This window comes from Phocoena sinus, chromosome X (genome assembly GCF_008692025.1).
Source record: "Phocoena sinus isolate mPhoSin1 chromosome X, mPhoSin1.pri, whole genome shotgun sequence".
NCBI classification, from domain to species: domain Eukaryota; kingdom Metazoa; phylum Chordata; class Mammalia; order Artiodactyla; family Phocoenidae; genus Phocoena; species Phocoena sinus.
The window spans coordinates 61,946,681-61,964,129 of NC_045784.1; the positions used below are offsets into that span (position 1 = coordinate 61,946,681).

General features: G+C 44.6%; 1 protein-coding gene across 6 annotated transcripts in view; it reads left to right on the plus strand.

Annotated features, from left to right (window-relative positions):
* NHSL2 (NHS like 2) overlaps nt 1-17,449 on the plus strand; it is a 91,651-nt gene that overhangs the window by 45,927 nt on the left and 28,275 nt on the right. The window contains exon 1 of one of the 6 annotated variants that reach the window (XM_032619510.1): nt 390-414. The exons of the other annotated variants lie outside the window; for them this stretch is intronic. Within the exon in view, the coding sequence (XP_032475401.1) occupies nt 405-414 (10 nt within the window). The 5' untranslated portion in view covers nt 390-404. Of the gene's footprint in view, nt 1-389; nt 415-17,449 lie in introns of those variants that run through there. 6 annotated transcript variants of the gene reach the window in all.

Consider the following 17,449-nt stretch of genomic DNA (forward strand, 5'->3'; position numbering starts at 1 on the left):
GGTCATAAAGGATACGTGGGAAAGGAAGCTACCCGGGAAGAGGATGTCCTGACCAGAGGTCCAGCACTGCGTGTGCAAGCGAGCCCTCCACTCTGCTGCCAGAGGAACGCCACAACTTCCTGGAATAAGGGGAAGGCAGGAGAGTTGAAGAAAAATCACAGTAGCTACTCTTGATTGGGTCCTAACTATGTGCTGGGCACTGAGCTAAGTTGACTCTCACAGTCAATCCTCGCAACAACCCTGCCAGGCATTATTATTACCTCAGTTTTGCAAATAAGGAGACTGAGTCTTAGGTCTGTGGAGTGACTTGTCAAAAGTCACACAGTAAGTGCAGAGCTGGGATTGGAATCTTCGTCACCGCTTGTGGCCTTTGCTGCAAAGTCAAGGGACTAATCAGCTGAAACATGAAACCAGGTATTATCTTATGCCCTCATTCATTCATTCATTCATTCAGTTAAAAATAATTTATGGAGCACCTACTCTGTGTCAGGTCCTGAGAAGAGCATAGACATATTACATTTGCTTTTTGCCTTCAAGGGGTCCAAGGACGCGTTGGGGGGAAACGTTGCAGTAAGTTGGGTACCAATACAGGCAGCCCCAGGCAAGATGCTGGGCAGCGTGGGGAGCCAGAGGGCCCTGCACAGAAGGAATGGCAAATCGGTCCCTCCTCAGAGGGGCCCTACTCTCGCTTCTTGATTCCCTCTCCCTTTCAGATATTCCAAAGGGCTCCTCAGACTCAGGAAACACTGGCCTTTGGGATGGGAAGAAGAGAGATTGAGGGTCTCAAGCCAACAAGAGAGGGGTGGGAGCACCTGAGACTCCAAGGGTCAGGAAAGGAGGCCAATCAGAGGGCCCAGCCTCGGTCAAGTTTTCTGCTTCCTTCCCTACAAAGCTGGGCAATGCACTGTGAACCTTGGCAGTGGAGGAGGTTAGGAGGCTGCTGTGAGGTGTCCTGGGCCCATTAGAAAAAGCAGGCTCCATCCCGCTAAGTTGAGTCATTATGCACCAAGGCTTTTCTTAATACATAGCAAAATCTGTTGCTGCTTTTGAAATTGCCACTTAGTATTAAATGAATAGTGCTGAGGCCCTTTGCCCTCTTTTCTTTCTAGCCTTGAATAGGCTACTGTTGTGAGATTATCACCAGCCTGTTGTATGTTGGTTTGCTTGGTGTTATGTAGCTGTCAGCATGGACTGGGGCCCAGCTGAATAACAAGGGCCTAAGAAACAGCCCCTCACCCAGCCCAAGACAAAGACTTCAGAGCCTGCCTGGAGGATCACCAGCCCAGGACCAAGCGGGTACACCCTCACCCCAGCACACCACAGTCAGTGCTCAGCAGGGAGCGCAAAGGGGGTCCATCTGCACTCCGGAGATCCAGTGAGGGCCCTCACACGCAGACGCACACACACACACGTGCGTGCACACACACACACACACACACACACACACCAGGTCTTGTGCAGTTTTGAGTAGGGGAATAAAATTTGCCAGAAGTTAAACATCCCCATCCCCATTTAATCCTCACTGTAAGGTAGATGCTATTTTTCCCATTTTATAAAAGATAAAACACAGGCTCTCAGAGGGCTAGTGACATGCCCATGGTCACACAGCTGGGAAGTCACAGAGCTGGGATTAAGAACCACAGAGTTCTCATCTCTCACTGCTTCCAGGGCTAGAAGAACCCCCCAGAAAACTGCCTTATGACTCTGTCGACTGCCTCAGCAGCCCCAAGCACTATTTACATTCAGCTCAGTGTTAGCAAAGCCACTGCCCACTGGAATCACTGGGGATATATATGATTAAGAAATCATATCTATTTCTGCAAGCTGGGTTGGAAAATTAACTGTCAGAGAGACCTGAATTTAAGTGTAGGGCTACTCTTTACTGGCTGGGTGATTTACAGAGCTTCTCAATCTCATTTTTTAAATGAAAGCTTGTTGTAGGAATTAGAGATAATATATGTACAGGGCTTACCTAATGCCTGACATACAATAGGAACTGAATAAAGGGTTAAAAAAGAAAAGAATCATCTGGAGAGTTTTTTAAAATAGCCCATGTTGGAGTCTTACTCCAGACCAAGTAAATCAAAATCCCTGAGGGTGGAGTCCAGGGATTAGTATTTTTAAGTTCCCCAGATAGTTCTAAGGTACAGGTGACATTCCAGGAATGACACCCACGGCCCCTCTCTTCAAGGAGCTCCCAACCAGTGGAAAAGACAGAGATCACCAGGCAACCACATTCCACAGCAGCCAGGACAGCTGCCAGGTGCTGGGACCAGGACTGGGTAGCAGCTGACAGCAGGTGGTAAGCGCCATCGAAAGCTAAATTAAAGAATCACAGGGAGGGCTTCCCTGGTGGCGCAGTGGTTGAGAGTCTGCCTGCTGATGCAGGGGACACGGGTTCGTGCCCCGGTCCGGGAAGATCCCACATGCCGTGGAGCAGCTGGGCCAGTGAGCCATGGCCGCTGAGCCTGTGCGTCCGGAGCCTGTGCTCCGCAACGGGAGAGGCCACAACAGTGAGAGGCCCGCGTACCGCAAAAAAAAAAAAAGAAAAAGAGAAACCATGCAACAACCTAATGACAAGACTTTCACAGGGAATTCCGTGGCGGTCCAGCGGTTAGGACTATGCACTTCCACTGTCGAGGGTGCGGGTTCGATCCCTGGTCTGAGAACTAAGATCCCACTAGCTGCGCTGTGCGGCCAAAAAAAAAAAGAAGAGTTATAGCCGCAGTAGCAGTTCCAAGGTAGCATGTTAGCAGTGAGGTAGGGCTGCACTGATCCTCCACACACTCACACTCAGTCCCCCTCAGCATCAGGAGCAGATATTTGCAAGGACAGTTGGCTGGAGTGAGAGTCACTCGTTTATTCACTCAACATGCATTTACCCAACACCTACTATGTGCCAGGCACTGTGGATAGGCTGGTGACCAAGACAGACAAAGTCCCTGGCCTCAGGGAGTTCACCATCCAGTGAAAGGCAAATAGACAGGAAACAATGAAATCAATAAACCAGAAAAGTTTCAAATGGTGGAAGCCCTATGAAGGAAAGGAAGCAGAGATGTGGCCAGGGCGACTAGGATCTGGGTACCATACGATTGCAGGATCAGAGAAGGTCTACCTGAGGAGGTGATATTTGAGCAAAGACCCAAATGAAAGAAGGAAGCGAACCATGTGACTATCTGGTAGAAGAGTGTTCTAGGCAGAGGGAGCAGCCAGTACCAAGGCCTTGAAGTGGGAATGGGCCTGGCATGTTTGAGAAGCAGCAAGAAGGCAGCAGAGACCAAAAAAGAGCAAGCAAGGAGAGTGGTAAACAATGAGGCCAGAGAGGGGGCCAGAGGCCACATCATGGTAAGGACTTTGCATTTTCATCTAATGGGATGAGAAGCAATGGGAGGGTGTGGTGAGGGACAATAGAATATAATTTACATTTTTCTTTAGTAAGAGGTTTATTGAGATATAATTCACATGCCATATAATTCACCCATTTATTTATTTATTTATTGACTTGTTTATTTATTTAAATTGAAGTATAGTTGATTTACAATGTTGTGTTAGTTTCAGGTATACAGCAAAGTGATTCAGTTATATATATACATATATATATGTATATATTCTTTTCTAGATTCTTTTCCATTATAGTTTATTACAAGACATTGAATATAGTTCCCTGTGCTATACAGTAGGTTCTTGTTGTTTATCTATTTTACACATAGTAGTTTGTATCTGTTAATTCCAAACTCCTAATTTATCCCTCCCCCACCCTTTCCCCTTTGGTAACCATAAGTCTGTTTTCTACGTCTGTGAGTCTATTTCTGTTTTGTAAATAAGTTCATTTGTATCATTTTTTAGATTGCACATATAAGTGATATCATATGATACTTGTCTTTCTCTGTCTGACTTACTTCACTTAGTATGATAATCTCTATCTACGTTCATCCATGTTGCTGCAAATGGTATTATTTCATTCTTTTTTATGGCTGAGTAATATTCCATTGTATGTATATATACCACATCTTTATCCATTCATCTGTCAATGGACATTTAAGTTACTTCCACGTCTTGGCTATTGTGAGCACTGGGGTACATGTATCTTTTTACAATTCACCCATTTAAAGCATACAATTCGATGGTTCTTAGTATACTCCCATATCTGTGCAACCATTACCACTGTCTAATTCCAGAACGTTTGCAACCCTTTACCCATTAGCAGTCACTTCCCACGTCCACCAACACCCACCCCCGACCACTGGTAGTCACTAATTTACTTTCTGTCTCTTGGATTTGCCTAGTCTGGACATGTCATATGAATGGAATCATACAATGTGTGACCTTTTGTGACTAGCTTATTTCACTTAGCATAATGTTGCCAAGTTTCATCCATGTTATAGCATGTACCAGAGCTTCATTCCTTTTTATTGCCAAATAATGTTCCATTGTGTGGATATGGCACATTTTGTTTATCCATTCATCCGTTAATGGACATTTGGCTTGTTTCCACCTTTTGGCTATTATGCATAGTATTGCTACAAGCATTTGTGTACAAGATTTTGTGTGAACATATGTTTTCAATTTTCTTGGGTGATAACTACAAATGGAATGGCTGGGTCATGTAGTAACTCTATGTTTAATCATTTGAGAAACTGCAGCCTGTTTTCCATAGTGGCTACACAATTTTACATTCCCACCAGCAGTGTATTTGGGGCCAACTCCTCCACATCCTTGCCAACACTTGTGATTATCTGATTCTAGCCATCTTAGTGAGTGTGAAGTGGGATATCATTGTGGTTTCGGTTTGCATTTCTCTGATGACTAAAGATGTCAAGCATCTTTTCATGTACTTACTGGCCATTTGTATATGTTCTTTGGAGAAATGTCTACCCATTTTTGCATTACATTACTATTTATCATTTTATTATTGAGTTGTAAGAGTTCTTTATATATTCTAGATACAAGTTCCTTAGGTGGATGATTGGCAAATATTTTCTCAAGTTTTGTGAGTTGTCTTTTCACTTTCTTGATGGTGTCCTTTGAAGCACAAAAATTTTTAATTTTAATGAAGCCCAATTTAATTTATTTTTTTCTTCTGTTGCTTGTGCTTTTGGTGTCATATCTAAGAATCCATCTCCTTATCCCTTGACTTTGAGAATGACTCTTCTGGCCATCATGCTGGGAACAGATGGGAGGCAGGGCTGCAGAGTACTGAGCAGAAGCAGGATGACAGTGGCCATGAGGGGTGCTCTGAGTACTCTGCTTAGAGTACTGAGCAGAACCTTGGCCTCCTGATTAAGGGCTGGGCACTGAAGCCTGAAAAGTGGCCCAGACCCGCGCACAAACACTGATATGCTGTCCATGTTTTCTTGCCTTTCTTTTATGCAAATCCTGTTTCCTGCTCCTCTCCTGGTTTGAACCTGGTTGGGCACCTCAGACATCTGGAAAACAAGCTCAGGAAGTGATATGGATGGCCTTGGGTGGTGGGGAGGAGCCCCTGTCACACTAACGCAATGTGAGACCTGAGAAGACACCTTTCCTCTTTCTTGGCCCCAGTTTCCACATCTCTATTATGTGAGGGGCTGGACTTGGGTCTCTGGCTGCCCACAGGCTTCTGGGTCTTTAGCTCCCCAGTCTCACAGGGTAGCTGAATAAGGCTGGCAGAAAAGATTTATTGTGGGAGTGAGAGAGAGAGTTTAAGCAAACAAATCACAAAGCAATAGTTACAGTATGATCCCTTAATTTGTTTGGCATAGGAAAATTTCAGGAAAGATACACCCAAGGTATCAGCAGTGTGTAGGATTATGTGTATTCTTTTCCTCTTTCAGTTTGTTTGTATGTTCTGATTTTTCACTGTGACAAACACGTTTTGCTTTTGTAAAAAGGGGAAAAAAGAAAGGCATAAGAGAAAGAAACTAAATTTGACAATTTTTTTTGGAGAGAGATTGCCTAGAGGTCATTAACAGGAAAAGGGAGAGGGAAAGCTAGTCTCCGTCAGGGCCGGAAGGAGCACGCCTCTATGCACCTTTCAAAATGCAAGGTGCTCTCTCTGCCAAGCGAGGTTGGGTGTCCCAGAAAACGGACTCTGAGAGGGAGATGAGCGTGCGGGAAGTTTAGTAGGGAGGATCTTGTGATCGACAGCTGTGGAAAGTGGGTAAGGAAGCAGGATCGTGCAGAGGGGATAAAGTAAACTGCACCGCAGTCCTGACAACAGCCTCACTCGGTCAATCTAAGCGGGAGGCTCTGTCTCTGAGCCAGCCCCTCAGAGTTGGCCTGACTTGGGATGAAGGAGCCACCCCAGGAAGGAGGTGTGACATTTGACGAGCGATCCCCAAAGAGGGCTGGCAGTGCAATGCTACCTATGGCAGCTCTGCTGACACGTAGGAGACTAAGTTGTTTGTCCCTGAGGTGAGATCTGGGCAGCACATCACAGTGTCTGCTATAAGAGGACTGCCTTGCAGGTGACCTTCATGAAGGGCAAGGCCATAGGCAGATATTAGGGGGCAGTTTCAAAGAGAAAAACCTCATTTTTGAACTCAGATGCCTGGCTGCTCTATCATTCTGAGCTCTGATCTCTATTCCTGATTTGTCTCCTCAGGCAGTGACCCTTGAGGGCCACCGATGGGCCAGCCTTTAGTTTAGGTACTTCCCAGGATCCAAAACATTGCTCCAGACTTTGTCTCCTAGGATCCTTTCATGGCTTTGGAATACAGACAGGGTGAAAATATTATGGGTGCATTTTATTAGTGAGGAATCCTGGGTTCAGAGAGGAGACACAGCTAGGTGGTGATGAGGTAGGCTCAGAGCCAGCTCTGTCCAGCCCCAGGTCCCACCCTCTTTCCCTGGTGACACAGCTGCCCAAAATTTCAAGTGATTTGTTTTGTGATCAAATGGACAAATCTCTTCCTCCTCATTAATGCTAAACCGGTTTGTTCCCCGCACCTATCAATCAATTTCCGGATGAGCCCATCTCAATCCTGCAAATTACAAAGTGAAATCTGACTTAGTGGTTGCAACACAAAATGGCCCTTCCTCTTCTGGAAAGCTGCTCTCTTTGGAGGGGATCAGAGCTTTCTTGCACCAAAGACAAGCCTGAGCCTCCCCAGTTTGGGGGGGACATGAGAGGCTTCAGGCAGTCTGGCTGAGTTAATCTTGAGTTAATCTTATTAACCTGTGAGATCTATTGGCTGCAGGCACCAGACAAGTGACAGCACAGGCATTAATTCAGCAGTGGCCAGGGCAGCCTGACAGCCAGGGGCCGATTTATCAGTCTTTTTAATGGATGGGATTGCATTTAGCTAATTGAGTCTGAGACTGGCATAAATAAGCCCTCTCTTCAGGCAACCCCCTTGTGACGTGGTGCTCCTCGGTGGGTGTCCTGCAGAGGGAAGGATGAGGGAAGGAGGAGAGAAGGCAGATGACAAGTGATGCCCCCTCCCTGACCACTGTAATAACTGGTTTGGGGATTCAGGTATCTCTAAGCTGCGTGCTGCTGTCGGGAGGCAGTGGTTCTCAAATGCGATCCTCGCACCAGCAGGATCAGCATCCCTTGGGAACTTGCGAGAAATGCAGAATCTTGGACTCTACCCCAGATCTACTCGATTAGAAAGTCTGGGAGTGGGGCCCAGCAGTCTGTGTTTTAACAGGCCCTCCATGGCATTCTGATTCTCACTAAAGTTCGAGACTCAGTGGATGAGTTATGAGCACAAACTCTGGCACCAGGCAGCCTGGGTTACTAGTATATGACTTTGGACAAAGCACCTAACCTCTCAGTGTCTCAGTTTCTTCATCTGTAAAATGGGGCTATAATAGTACCTGCCTTATAGAGTTATTGTGAAGATTAAGTTTGCAAAGTGCCTAGAGCAATGTCTGGGACATGGTAAGGGGCTGTATTTATAAATGTTAACAACTGCTGTTATTGTTGGAAATAATGGAGCCTAGGGCTTCTGTCTGCTCCTTCAGCATGACAGTGACTCTAAGTAAAAAACAGGATCGTAAAATTCCTATGATTTGATAAGTAAAACCGTATGGTACAACATTTTCTCTTTACTGTGATTGTACTTATGTAAAAATGGGTATGCATATGAACAAGGTAAAATTATGGGTGATTTCTGTCTCTAATCACAAATGTTTGCATGTGGTTAAATGTAATATACCTTTGGAATCAAAATATTAACTACATTTGACTAGATGAGAAAAATGTATTGGATCATAGATAACCAATGGGCAGAGTTGAAGACTACTCCAGAACACTCAAGATATAGGCCTGCCACATGTGGGTCCCTGTCTCCACTCAGGGACAGAACAGCAGTTTTGGGCTCATCAGGTCACATCAGAGCAAAACACGAGGTCCCTCAAGATTAAAAGGGAAGAGGTGTGAGCCAGAGTCTGGTCCAACTAAGGAACCTCAATAATAGCATGAAGGATGGCTGGGAGGTGGGCCTGAGGGCCGGGCAATGAATTCATCCTCAGGAAGGGAGAAAGATTCCAGCTGAGAGTCAGCATGGCCTTGGGAGCTCTAAGACCTTGATGATTGCTGTATAAAAGTCTGAATATTTGGTGAGAGCTTCAATTAAATCTCCATCTCTAAAGGAATACTTCCAGCTAGCCGGCGGGTCTATATCTCCATCTTGTCATCTACATATATCTAGGTATCAGGGGACTCCTGATTGGGCTGTAAAATCCTGGCATAGGGCCAGGATAGCTGACTTCAAGATTAAGATCTAGGTCAAATTATTGGGGTAGGTGTGTAGTAAGCTTGAAACTTCAAACATGTATGCTACTCTCAGCTCCACTTTCCTCTTTTAAACTTTGGTACCTAGAACAAGGACACTCCAATTAGAGTTTACTAAGACCTGAGTATAGTGCTTGTTTCTACAGAGTATTTCTTTGTACCTCGGTAACCTGTTTACTTTTAAATGGTAGCATATCTGTTGGTACATGGTGACAATGGAATCTAATAAGACGTACTAGAATTTCTGCAGTTTATCACATAAACTACCCTGATCTCATCTTGTGGCCTTTGTTTTAATACTTGAGTATGATATTGTGGTACATTTCTGACTTACCAAGGTTATTTTTCATGTATACAACAGCTTTATTGAGACGTAATGCATGCATATACCATATAGTTCACTCATTTTAAAATGCACAATTCCATGGGTTTTAATACATTTAAAGAGTTGTGCAGCCATCACCACAATCTTAGAACACTTTCAACACCCCTGAAAGAAACCCTGAACCCCCTCCCCAGCCCTAGGCAAACACTAATCTACTTTCTGTCTCTATGGATTTGCCTATTCTGGACATGTCATATAAATGGAATCATTCACTATGCGGCCTATTGTGTCTGGCTTCTTTCACGTGGCATAATGTTTTCAATGTTCATTGATGTTGTAGTATGTCTCATTACTTCATTCCTTTTTATGGCTGAATAACATTCCATTGCATGGCTATACCACATTTTGTGTATTTATTTATCCATTCACCAGTTGATGCACATGGGTTGTTTCCACTTTTGGCTACTGTAAATAATGTGGCTATGAATATTCATGTACAAGTTTTTGTGTGGATGTGTGTTTTCATTTCTCTTGGGTGTATGCCTAGTAAGTGGAAGGGCTGGGTTGTATGACAACTCCATATTTAACATTTTGAGGAACTTACCATTTTCCAAAGCAGCTGCACCATGTTATGTTCCCACCAGCAATGTGTGAGAGTACCAGTTTCTCTACATCCTCATCAACATTTGTCTGACTTTTTGATTCCAGCCATCCTAGTAGGTGTGGAGTGGGATCTCATTGTGTTTTTTATCTTCATTCCCCTAATGAATAATGATGTTGAGCATCTTTTTATGTGCTCATTGGCCATTTGTATATCTTCCTTGGAGAAATGTCTATTCAGGCCTTTTGCCCATTTTTGATTTGGTTTATTTGTCTTTTATTATTGATTTGTAAGAGATGTTTATATATTCTGGATACAAGTCTCTTATTAGACATATGATTTGCAAATATTTTCTGGCATTCTGTAGGCTTTTTACTTTCTTGATGGTGTTATTTGTAACACAAATTTTTAAAATTTTGATGAATTCCAGTTTATCTATTTTTTCTTTTGTTTGTGCAATTTGTGTCACATCTAAGCAACTATTGCATAATCCAAGGTCTCAAAGATTTACACCTATGTTTCCTTCTCAGTGTTATAATTTTAGCTGTTATGTGTAAGTCTTTGATCCAATTTGAATTTAATTCTGTATGAGTGTGAGAATGAATTCCAATTTCGTTCTTCTACATATGGAAATCCAGTTGTCCTAGAACCACTTGTTGAAAAGACTGTTCTTTCCACATTGAATGAATTTGGCACTCTTGTCAAAAATCAACTGGCCTTGAGTATGAGTTTATTTCTGGATTCTCAGTTCTGTTCCATTGATCTATATGCCTATCCTTATGCTATCAGCACTTTTTTTTTTTTTTTTTTTTTTATGCGGTACGCGGGCCTCTCACTGTTGCGGCCTCTCCTGTTGCAGAGCACAGGCTCCGGACGTGCAGGCCCAGCGGCCACGGCTCACGGGCCCAGCTGCTCCGCAGCACGTGGGATCCTCCCGGACCGGGACACGAACCCGTGTCCCCTGCAACGGCAGGCGGACTCTCAACCACTGCGCCACCAGGGAAGCCCAGCACATTATTTTTTTATATAAATTTATTTTTTTTTAATTTATTGGCTGTCTTGGGTCTTGGTTGCTGTGCGTGGGCTTTCTCTAGTTGCAGCGAGCGGGGGCTACTCTTCGTTGCAGGGTGCAGGCTTCTCATTGCAGTGACTTCTTTTGTTGCAGAGCACGGGCTCTAGGCATGTGGGCTTCAGTAGTCGTGGTGCATGGGCTTAGTTGCTCTGCAGCATGTGGGATCTTCCCGGACCAGGGGTTGAACCCATGTCCCCTGCATTGGCAGGCGGATTCTTAACCACTGCGCCACCAGGGAAGTCCCAGCACATTATTTTAATTACTGTAGCTTTGTATAAAGTTTTGAAATTGGTGGGAAGTGTAAGTCCTCCAACTTCGTTCTTTTTTAAGTTTGCTTTGGCCATTCTGGGTCCTTGGAATTTCCATATGAATTTTAGGATCAGCTTGTCAATGTCTATTAATACGAAGAATCCAGCAGGGCTTCTTATCGGGATTGCTTGGAATCTATAGATCATTTTGGAGAGCACCGCCATCTTAACAATATTAAGTATTTTGATCCATGAACATAGGCTGTCTTTCCATTTGCTTCAATCTTCTTTACTTTCTTTGAACATGTCTTGTAAGTTTTCAATGTACAAGTCTGGCACCACTTTTGTTTAATTTATTCTAAGTGTTTTATTCTTTTGATGATATTGTAAATGGAATTATTTTCTTAATTTTATTTCAGATTGTTCATTACAAGTGTATTACAGTACAATTTCTGTATTGATTTCATATCCTACAACTTTGTTGAAATCATCTATTAATTTAAATAGTTTTTTTAGCAGATTCCTTAGGATTTCTATATATAATACAAGATCATGTCATCTGTAAATATAGTTTACTTCTTCCTTTCCAATCTTTCCAGTGCCTTTTATTTCTTTTTCTTACCAATGGCTAGAACCTCCAGTACAACGTTGAATAGAAGTGGCGAGAGGGGACACCCTTGTCCATTCCTGACCTTAGAGGGAAATCTTCTAGCGTTTTGCTATTGTCATGTTCTTGTGGGTTTTTCACAGATGCCCTTTGTTAGGTTGACGAAGTTCCTTTCTATCTCTAGTTTGTTGAGAGGTTTTTTTTTTTTTTAATCATGAAAGGGTGTTGTATTTTGTTAAATCCTTTTACTGTGTCTATTGCGATAATTATGTTTTTGTTTTTCATTCTATTGATATACTCTATTTCATAAATTGATTTTCAGATGTTAAAACAACTGTGCATTCCTTGGATAAATCCTACTTGGCCATGGTATATGATCCTTTTTATATGTTGCTGGATTTGGTTTGCTCGTATATTGTTGAGGATTTTTGTGTCCATAATCATAAGAGATATCGGTTTGTAGTTTTCTTTTCTTGTGATGCTTTTTGTCTAGTTTTGGTATCAGGGTAATACGGGCCTCATAGAATGAGTTGAAAAGTGTTACCTCTTCTTCTATATTTTGAAAGAGTTTGTGAAGAATTGACATTAATTCTTCTTTGATTATTTGATAGAATTCATCAAAGAAGCCATTTGTGTCTGGGCTTTTCTTTTTTTTTTTAAGTCAATCTTTTTTTTAAATTAATTTATTTAATTAATTAATTTATTTTTGGCCGCGTTAGGTCTTCATTGCTGCACGCGGGGTTTCTCTAGCTGCAGCGAGCAAGGAGGGCTACTCTTCATTGCTGTGCGTGGGCTTCTCATTGAGGTGGCTTCTGTTGTTGCAGAGCACGGGCTCCAGGCACACGGGCTTCAGTAGTTGTGGCTCATGGGCTCTAGAGCGCAGGCTCAGTAGTTGTGGCTCATGGGCTTAGTTGCTCTGCGGCATGTGGGATATTCCCGGACCAGGGATCAAACCCGTGTCCCCTGCATTGGCAGGCAGATTCTTAACCACTGCGCCACCAGGGAAGCCCTGGGCTTCTCTTTATGAGTAGTTTTGATTACTAATTCAATCTCTTTACTTAGATTTATTTGGAGTTTTTGTTTCTTCTTTGTGTCTTTTCAATAGTTTGTGTCTTTCTAAGACTTTATGCATTCTATCTAAGTTGTTCATAGTATTCCTTTATAATCTTTTTTATTTCTGTAAGATTAATTGTAATGTCCCCTTTTAAATTTCTGATTTAAGTAATTGGGGTCTTCTCTCTTTTATTCTTGATCAATCTAGCTAATCGAAGTTCTTTGGAATTCTCATTTGGTCCTCAGTCTCCTTCTGCCTATGTTTGGGAGCATTGGCCAACCTAAGAACATACATATATTTCTTTTATAGTCAAGAAAATAGGTCTTATTCACACTCCAGCATGTGGAGCTCTCAATCTGAACCCCCAAAGCATACTATTCTGTCCCCTCGACTAACTGAGGCAGACTCATTGCGAACCAGACTCTTTATTAGCCCCTGGCTATAGCTCATAAAGCTATCACAATCTCATCCTCTCACTTTGAAAATTAAGCTGCAGCCCTTTTAGCACATTAGCCATCAGCCAAGTATTGCTCATTTCTGAGTAAATATGGGGGCCTGGAGAAGAGCAGAAGGCAGCGGACCCTGGCCAGCTGGGACCCCCAAGCAAGGCATTGTGAGTAGGCCTGGGGCCTGGTCTTGATGAACAGTGCTCTTTGAGTCTTGAATGGGAGCAGAGGCAAGTTAGAAGAGCAGAGGCCTACTGCTGTTCTGACCATTTGTCTCCTTGGCCATGGCACCCAGACTGTGCTACCCTGCTTGGCAGGGATTCAGCTGACAGGTGGCAAAGTCAGGAAGTCAGGAAAAAGCAGTTGGTATTTTGGGAAATTGCCCATTTTGACTGGTGTTCTGGGGTGCAGGGCACAGTTGGTGATCTTTCCCCTTCTCTCTGCAAAACTTAAGCCTGGCTGGGGTGCTAGGGCAGAAGCATCCATTAGCTCAGAAAATGTCTTCGAGCCAATAAAATGTTCGCTTAAAGATTATTTCCAGACTAATGGGAAATCTGTGTGTGCAAGCAAGTCCAAATTTTAAAATGGAGCAAAACCCACCAAGATTTCACTGGTAAGGAAGTGGCAACAAATCAACTCTTAGGGAGGAGTGTGTGGTGAGCTTGAAACTCAAACCAAGTGTGACAGCCTCAGCCCCACCCTGGGCTGCTAACTCAGGACCAAGAGGAAGAGGGAGCTGCCAGACTTCATGATTTCTGTAAACAGTTCTTGAAAGAGAAACCACACACTTGTCTTTCTGCCAGCCCCCAGCTTCTCCTGGGAGCTTACAGTCCAGCTATTGTCTTTTCTCTGACACCCGAGGGCAGGGCTTCTCATCTTGAGCTCTGTGGACCTCCAAGGGGTGGAGAGAATTTAGGGGGTCTGTGAACTTGGATGGGAAAATTTTTTGATCATTTTCCACTAACCTCTAACAGAAATTTAGCATTTCCTCAAACTAGGAATGTAGGCAGCCAGCATAATAGTATTAATAGTATCTGTGACTTTATCCCCAATAGAAATCACAAATATTTTCGTATCAGATTACAGTTATTGTATCTCAAGAAAGTTACTTATGCTCATCATCACTTCAAAACTTCTAATCTGTAGACTTGCCACTCAGTCTTGTAACTTAATGCATTATTAAAGTAGTAACATAACTAGATCATAATTTCTTAAAAGTATTTTATAACTATTTCAATATGATTCATTTCCTTTTTAATTCTATGCATTATATTTTATGCATCTGAAAACATTATTCTGAGAAGGAGTCCAGAGGTTTCACCAAACTGCTAGAGGGACCCATGATCTAAAAGGGATTGAGACCCCAGCCCTGGATCTTGGCACTCTCCTGCTCCACTGGCCTCATTTCTGCTCCACAGAACTTTCCCTGTCTTACTGGAGGGCTCGAAAGCATTAGCATGCTAGTGCTGTGACATTGGGCAAGTTAAAATTTCCCTGCTGTTTCTTAACCTTCAGAATGGGGAATAATAACACTACCTACTTTTATAGGGTTGTAGTGATGATTCAATGAGTTAATCAGTGTAAAGCGCTTAGTGCCCAACCAATAGTAAGTGCTTGTAAGTATTAGCTATTTTTTTTATTGTTATCATTTCATATCAATTATCTCACTAATATCTGCTATTATTATCTCCATTTTTAGAAAAAGGAAACTGGGGCTTAGAAAGGTGAAATGACTGACCCAAGGGTACACACAAGGAAATGGCAGAGCCAGAGTTCAAAGCCAGGTCTGTGGGATTCACAAGCCCAGCAGATGTCGCTCTCCACCACATCACAGATTGGGAGTGATGGCCCCCCCAAAGAGGAGACAGGGACCATCAACAGGGGGCTTAGTTGGGAATGGACAACAAGCTCTGCACCCTCCTGCTTTCCCTTCCCAACTTATTCCTACTGTCCACACATCCAACTTGATGGCGGGGGGTGGGGTGGGGTGGGGGAGGGGTGGTGCTCCCAGTTCCACTTGCATACCGTCAGCCCTCATCCAGATCTCAGGAAGCCAGTCCTCCTCCCAAAGGCTACTGCCAGTGCAGCCCCCATGTGCAAAGGGGACAAATGAGCACCAAGCTCATTTGGGGTCATGAACCAGCCTCTGCTCAAGCCTCTGCTATGGAGCATTGAGGTCAGGGGCAGGGGAGTGATTGGGGACTCAGAAAGGCAGGAGCTTGTCTGGGGAGTGAAGGCAGCATCGTTGAGGAAGTGGTCTTGGAGTGGAGGAGATCGCCAGTTGGAGTGGGGCCAGGAGTGCTTATGAATTTTTAAAGCAGAGGGAATAGAGTGCGCAAAGGGCCAGAGGCATAAAAGGGCCCGGGATGTAAGGAAAGAAGAAAGTAATTCAGGATGTCTGGGGTTTGGACTGAATGGAAGAGGGAAGAAGGTTGGCATGGGCAGATGAGACGGCATAGGTAGTTTATTTATAACCAGCTAGTGAGGAAGGCCTGAACCGAGTCCACAAGTCTTCCAATAGAGGAAGGAAAGCCATTGAAGGGTTTTTGTATAGGAGCAACAGGAGCAGATTTGTGCCTTCAAAGGACCATGCCCACCCACACTACAAGCAGGCGTGTAGAAGGTGGATTGATTAGAAGGGGTTGAGACTGGAGGCTGGTTAGACCAGCAGGGAGGCTACTTCAGCAGTCCAGGGGAGAGATGGCGGGGGGGGGGGGGGGGGGGGGGGGGGGGGGGGGCGGGGGGGGCGCTAAACTGGGTGGGGAGGAGTCTGGAACTTGTGACACTCCTTCTGGCTCACGTGTCTGCACTAAGTGGTGAGGAGGAGGTAGGACCAAACCGGCAATTGCTCGGGGCACTTGCCCTCCTCAGTTTGGTTGTGGATGGAAAGGCTTCCTTGGGCCAGAGGACAGTCGCCATGAATTCACAGACTAACACCTTCCACTTTAGCCTCTTTCTCGTATTAACAGTACACAGCAAGAGCAGAATAAAAAGCCAGGGCCTTATTTTCTGGCCCTGCCCTCCTGGGAGAGTAGCCGAGGTGAGGGGCCCCAGCTGTACCCCTCTGTGTGGCAGGCAGGAAGGGCACAGGGGCCGTGAAGAACAGGTCAGAGCCTGCCCTCTGTCAAAGGAAATATCCACCCTCCTAAGCCTTTCAGAGACTATTTTCTTCCAAGTAGGTCCCGCTGTTACCAGGGCAACCGAGAACCCTGGGCTTTGTGTTTCTGTGTCTGTGGAGTCCCTGGGGAGAAGTGGTCTGCGGAGCTTTCCCTTGTCTGGGCAGGATGCAGGAAGTGCTAGCCGGAGGTAGAGCCCCCATCCCCATTTGGGGGTAATCTCTTGCCTTGTTAATGCCTGTCCTCATCCCCTGGGAGGGGCCAAGGCCCCAGGGGAGTCAGTTCTGGCGGTCAGGGGTCAAGGCTTAGGACCTGGTTTCTCAAAGTCAGATTTCTGCACTGATCCGATGGCACACCTCTCTCAGGAGGTGCAATCTAAGCAGGTGTCCTGGAGGGGCGAGCTCACACCAGATCATGGTACATGCTGGGGGATCATTGCACAAATATTTCTCGATTACTTACTGTGTGGTAGTTCAGGATCTCCAGGCTGGTTCCTGCTCCAGGGAACTCTATGGGAAGTCTCAGGACCAAACTGGCTGCTAAATATCATGCGGGCTAGTTGGTCCCCAATGCTCTTTTCTGCACCGGGCTGAGCTGGTCATTAGAATTGCCTAGGGAGCTTTTCAGAAATAGAAATTCCTGGACATTCTGATTCTACCAGCGTGGGTTGTGAGTGGAGGGAGGGTGGAGGTTAAGAGTTAAGGAGGTCTAACCGCTGGAGTTCACAGTCAAACTCTGCAAATGGAGCAAGTGACCTTGAGCTGCCAGTTTCCTCACAAAATGAATGAGAGGAACAGTGAAGCCTGCTTCACAGGCAGCAAGCTTTTCTCTGCCTTCCTCCATACCTTGGGAACAGAGTTTTTATGACTCTTGCCATCCTTGTCACCCTTCTACTGCCCCCACTCTTTCCTTCCTTCCTTCTTCCTGGCTTTTGCTCTATTTTCCTATTTTGGGCATGCAAAAGGGCTTCTGTGAGATGCAACCTGGTCACCCTCCATTGGGCAGCCAGGATCCCAGGTGGGCCCTGTCCATCTCCTGGGTCTCGCACTCACTGTTGCAGCAGCCCCAGAAGGTATTAGCATTTCTGGCAGCCATGGCAGTCTGCTGATTCATCCTGAGCCCCCATCAACTCAGGTTTTCAGATTTTTTTTTCACAAGTTTCTTCTCATCCACATCTTCCCCACTCGGGCTTCTGCAGATGGTTTTCGGAACTTAACTGCAAGATCTCACAAGTGCACCTAGTAAAGGTCATTTCAGTACA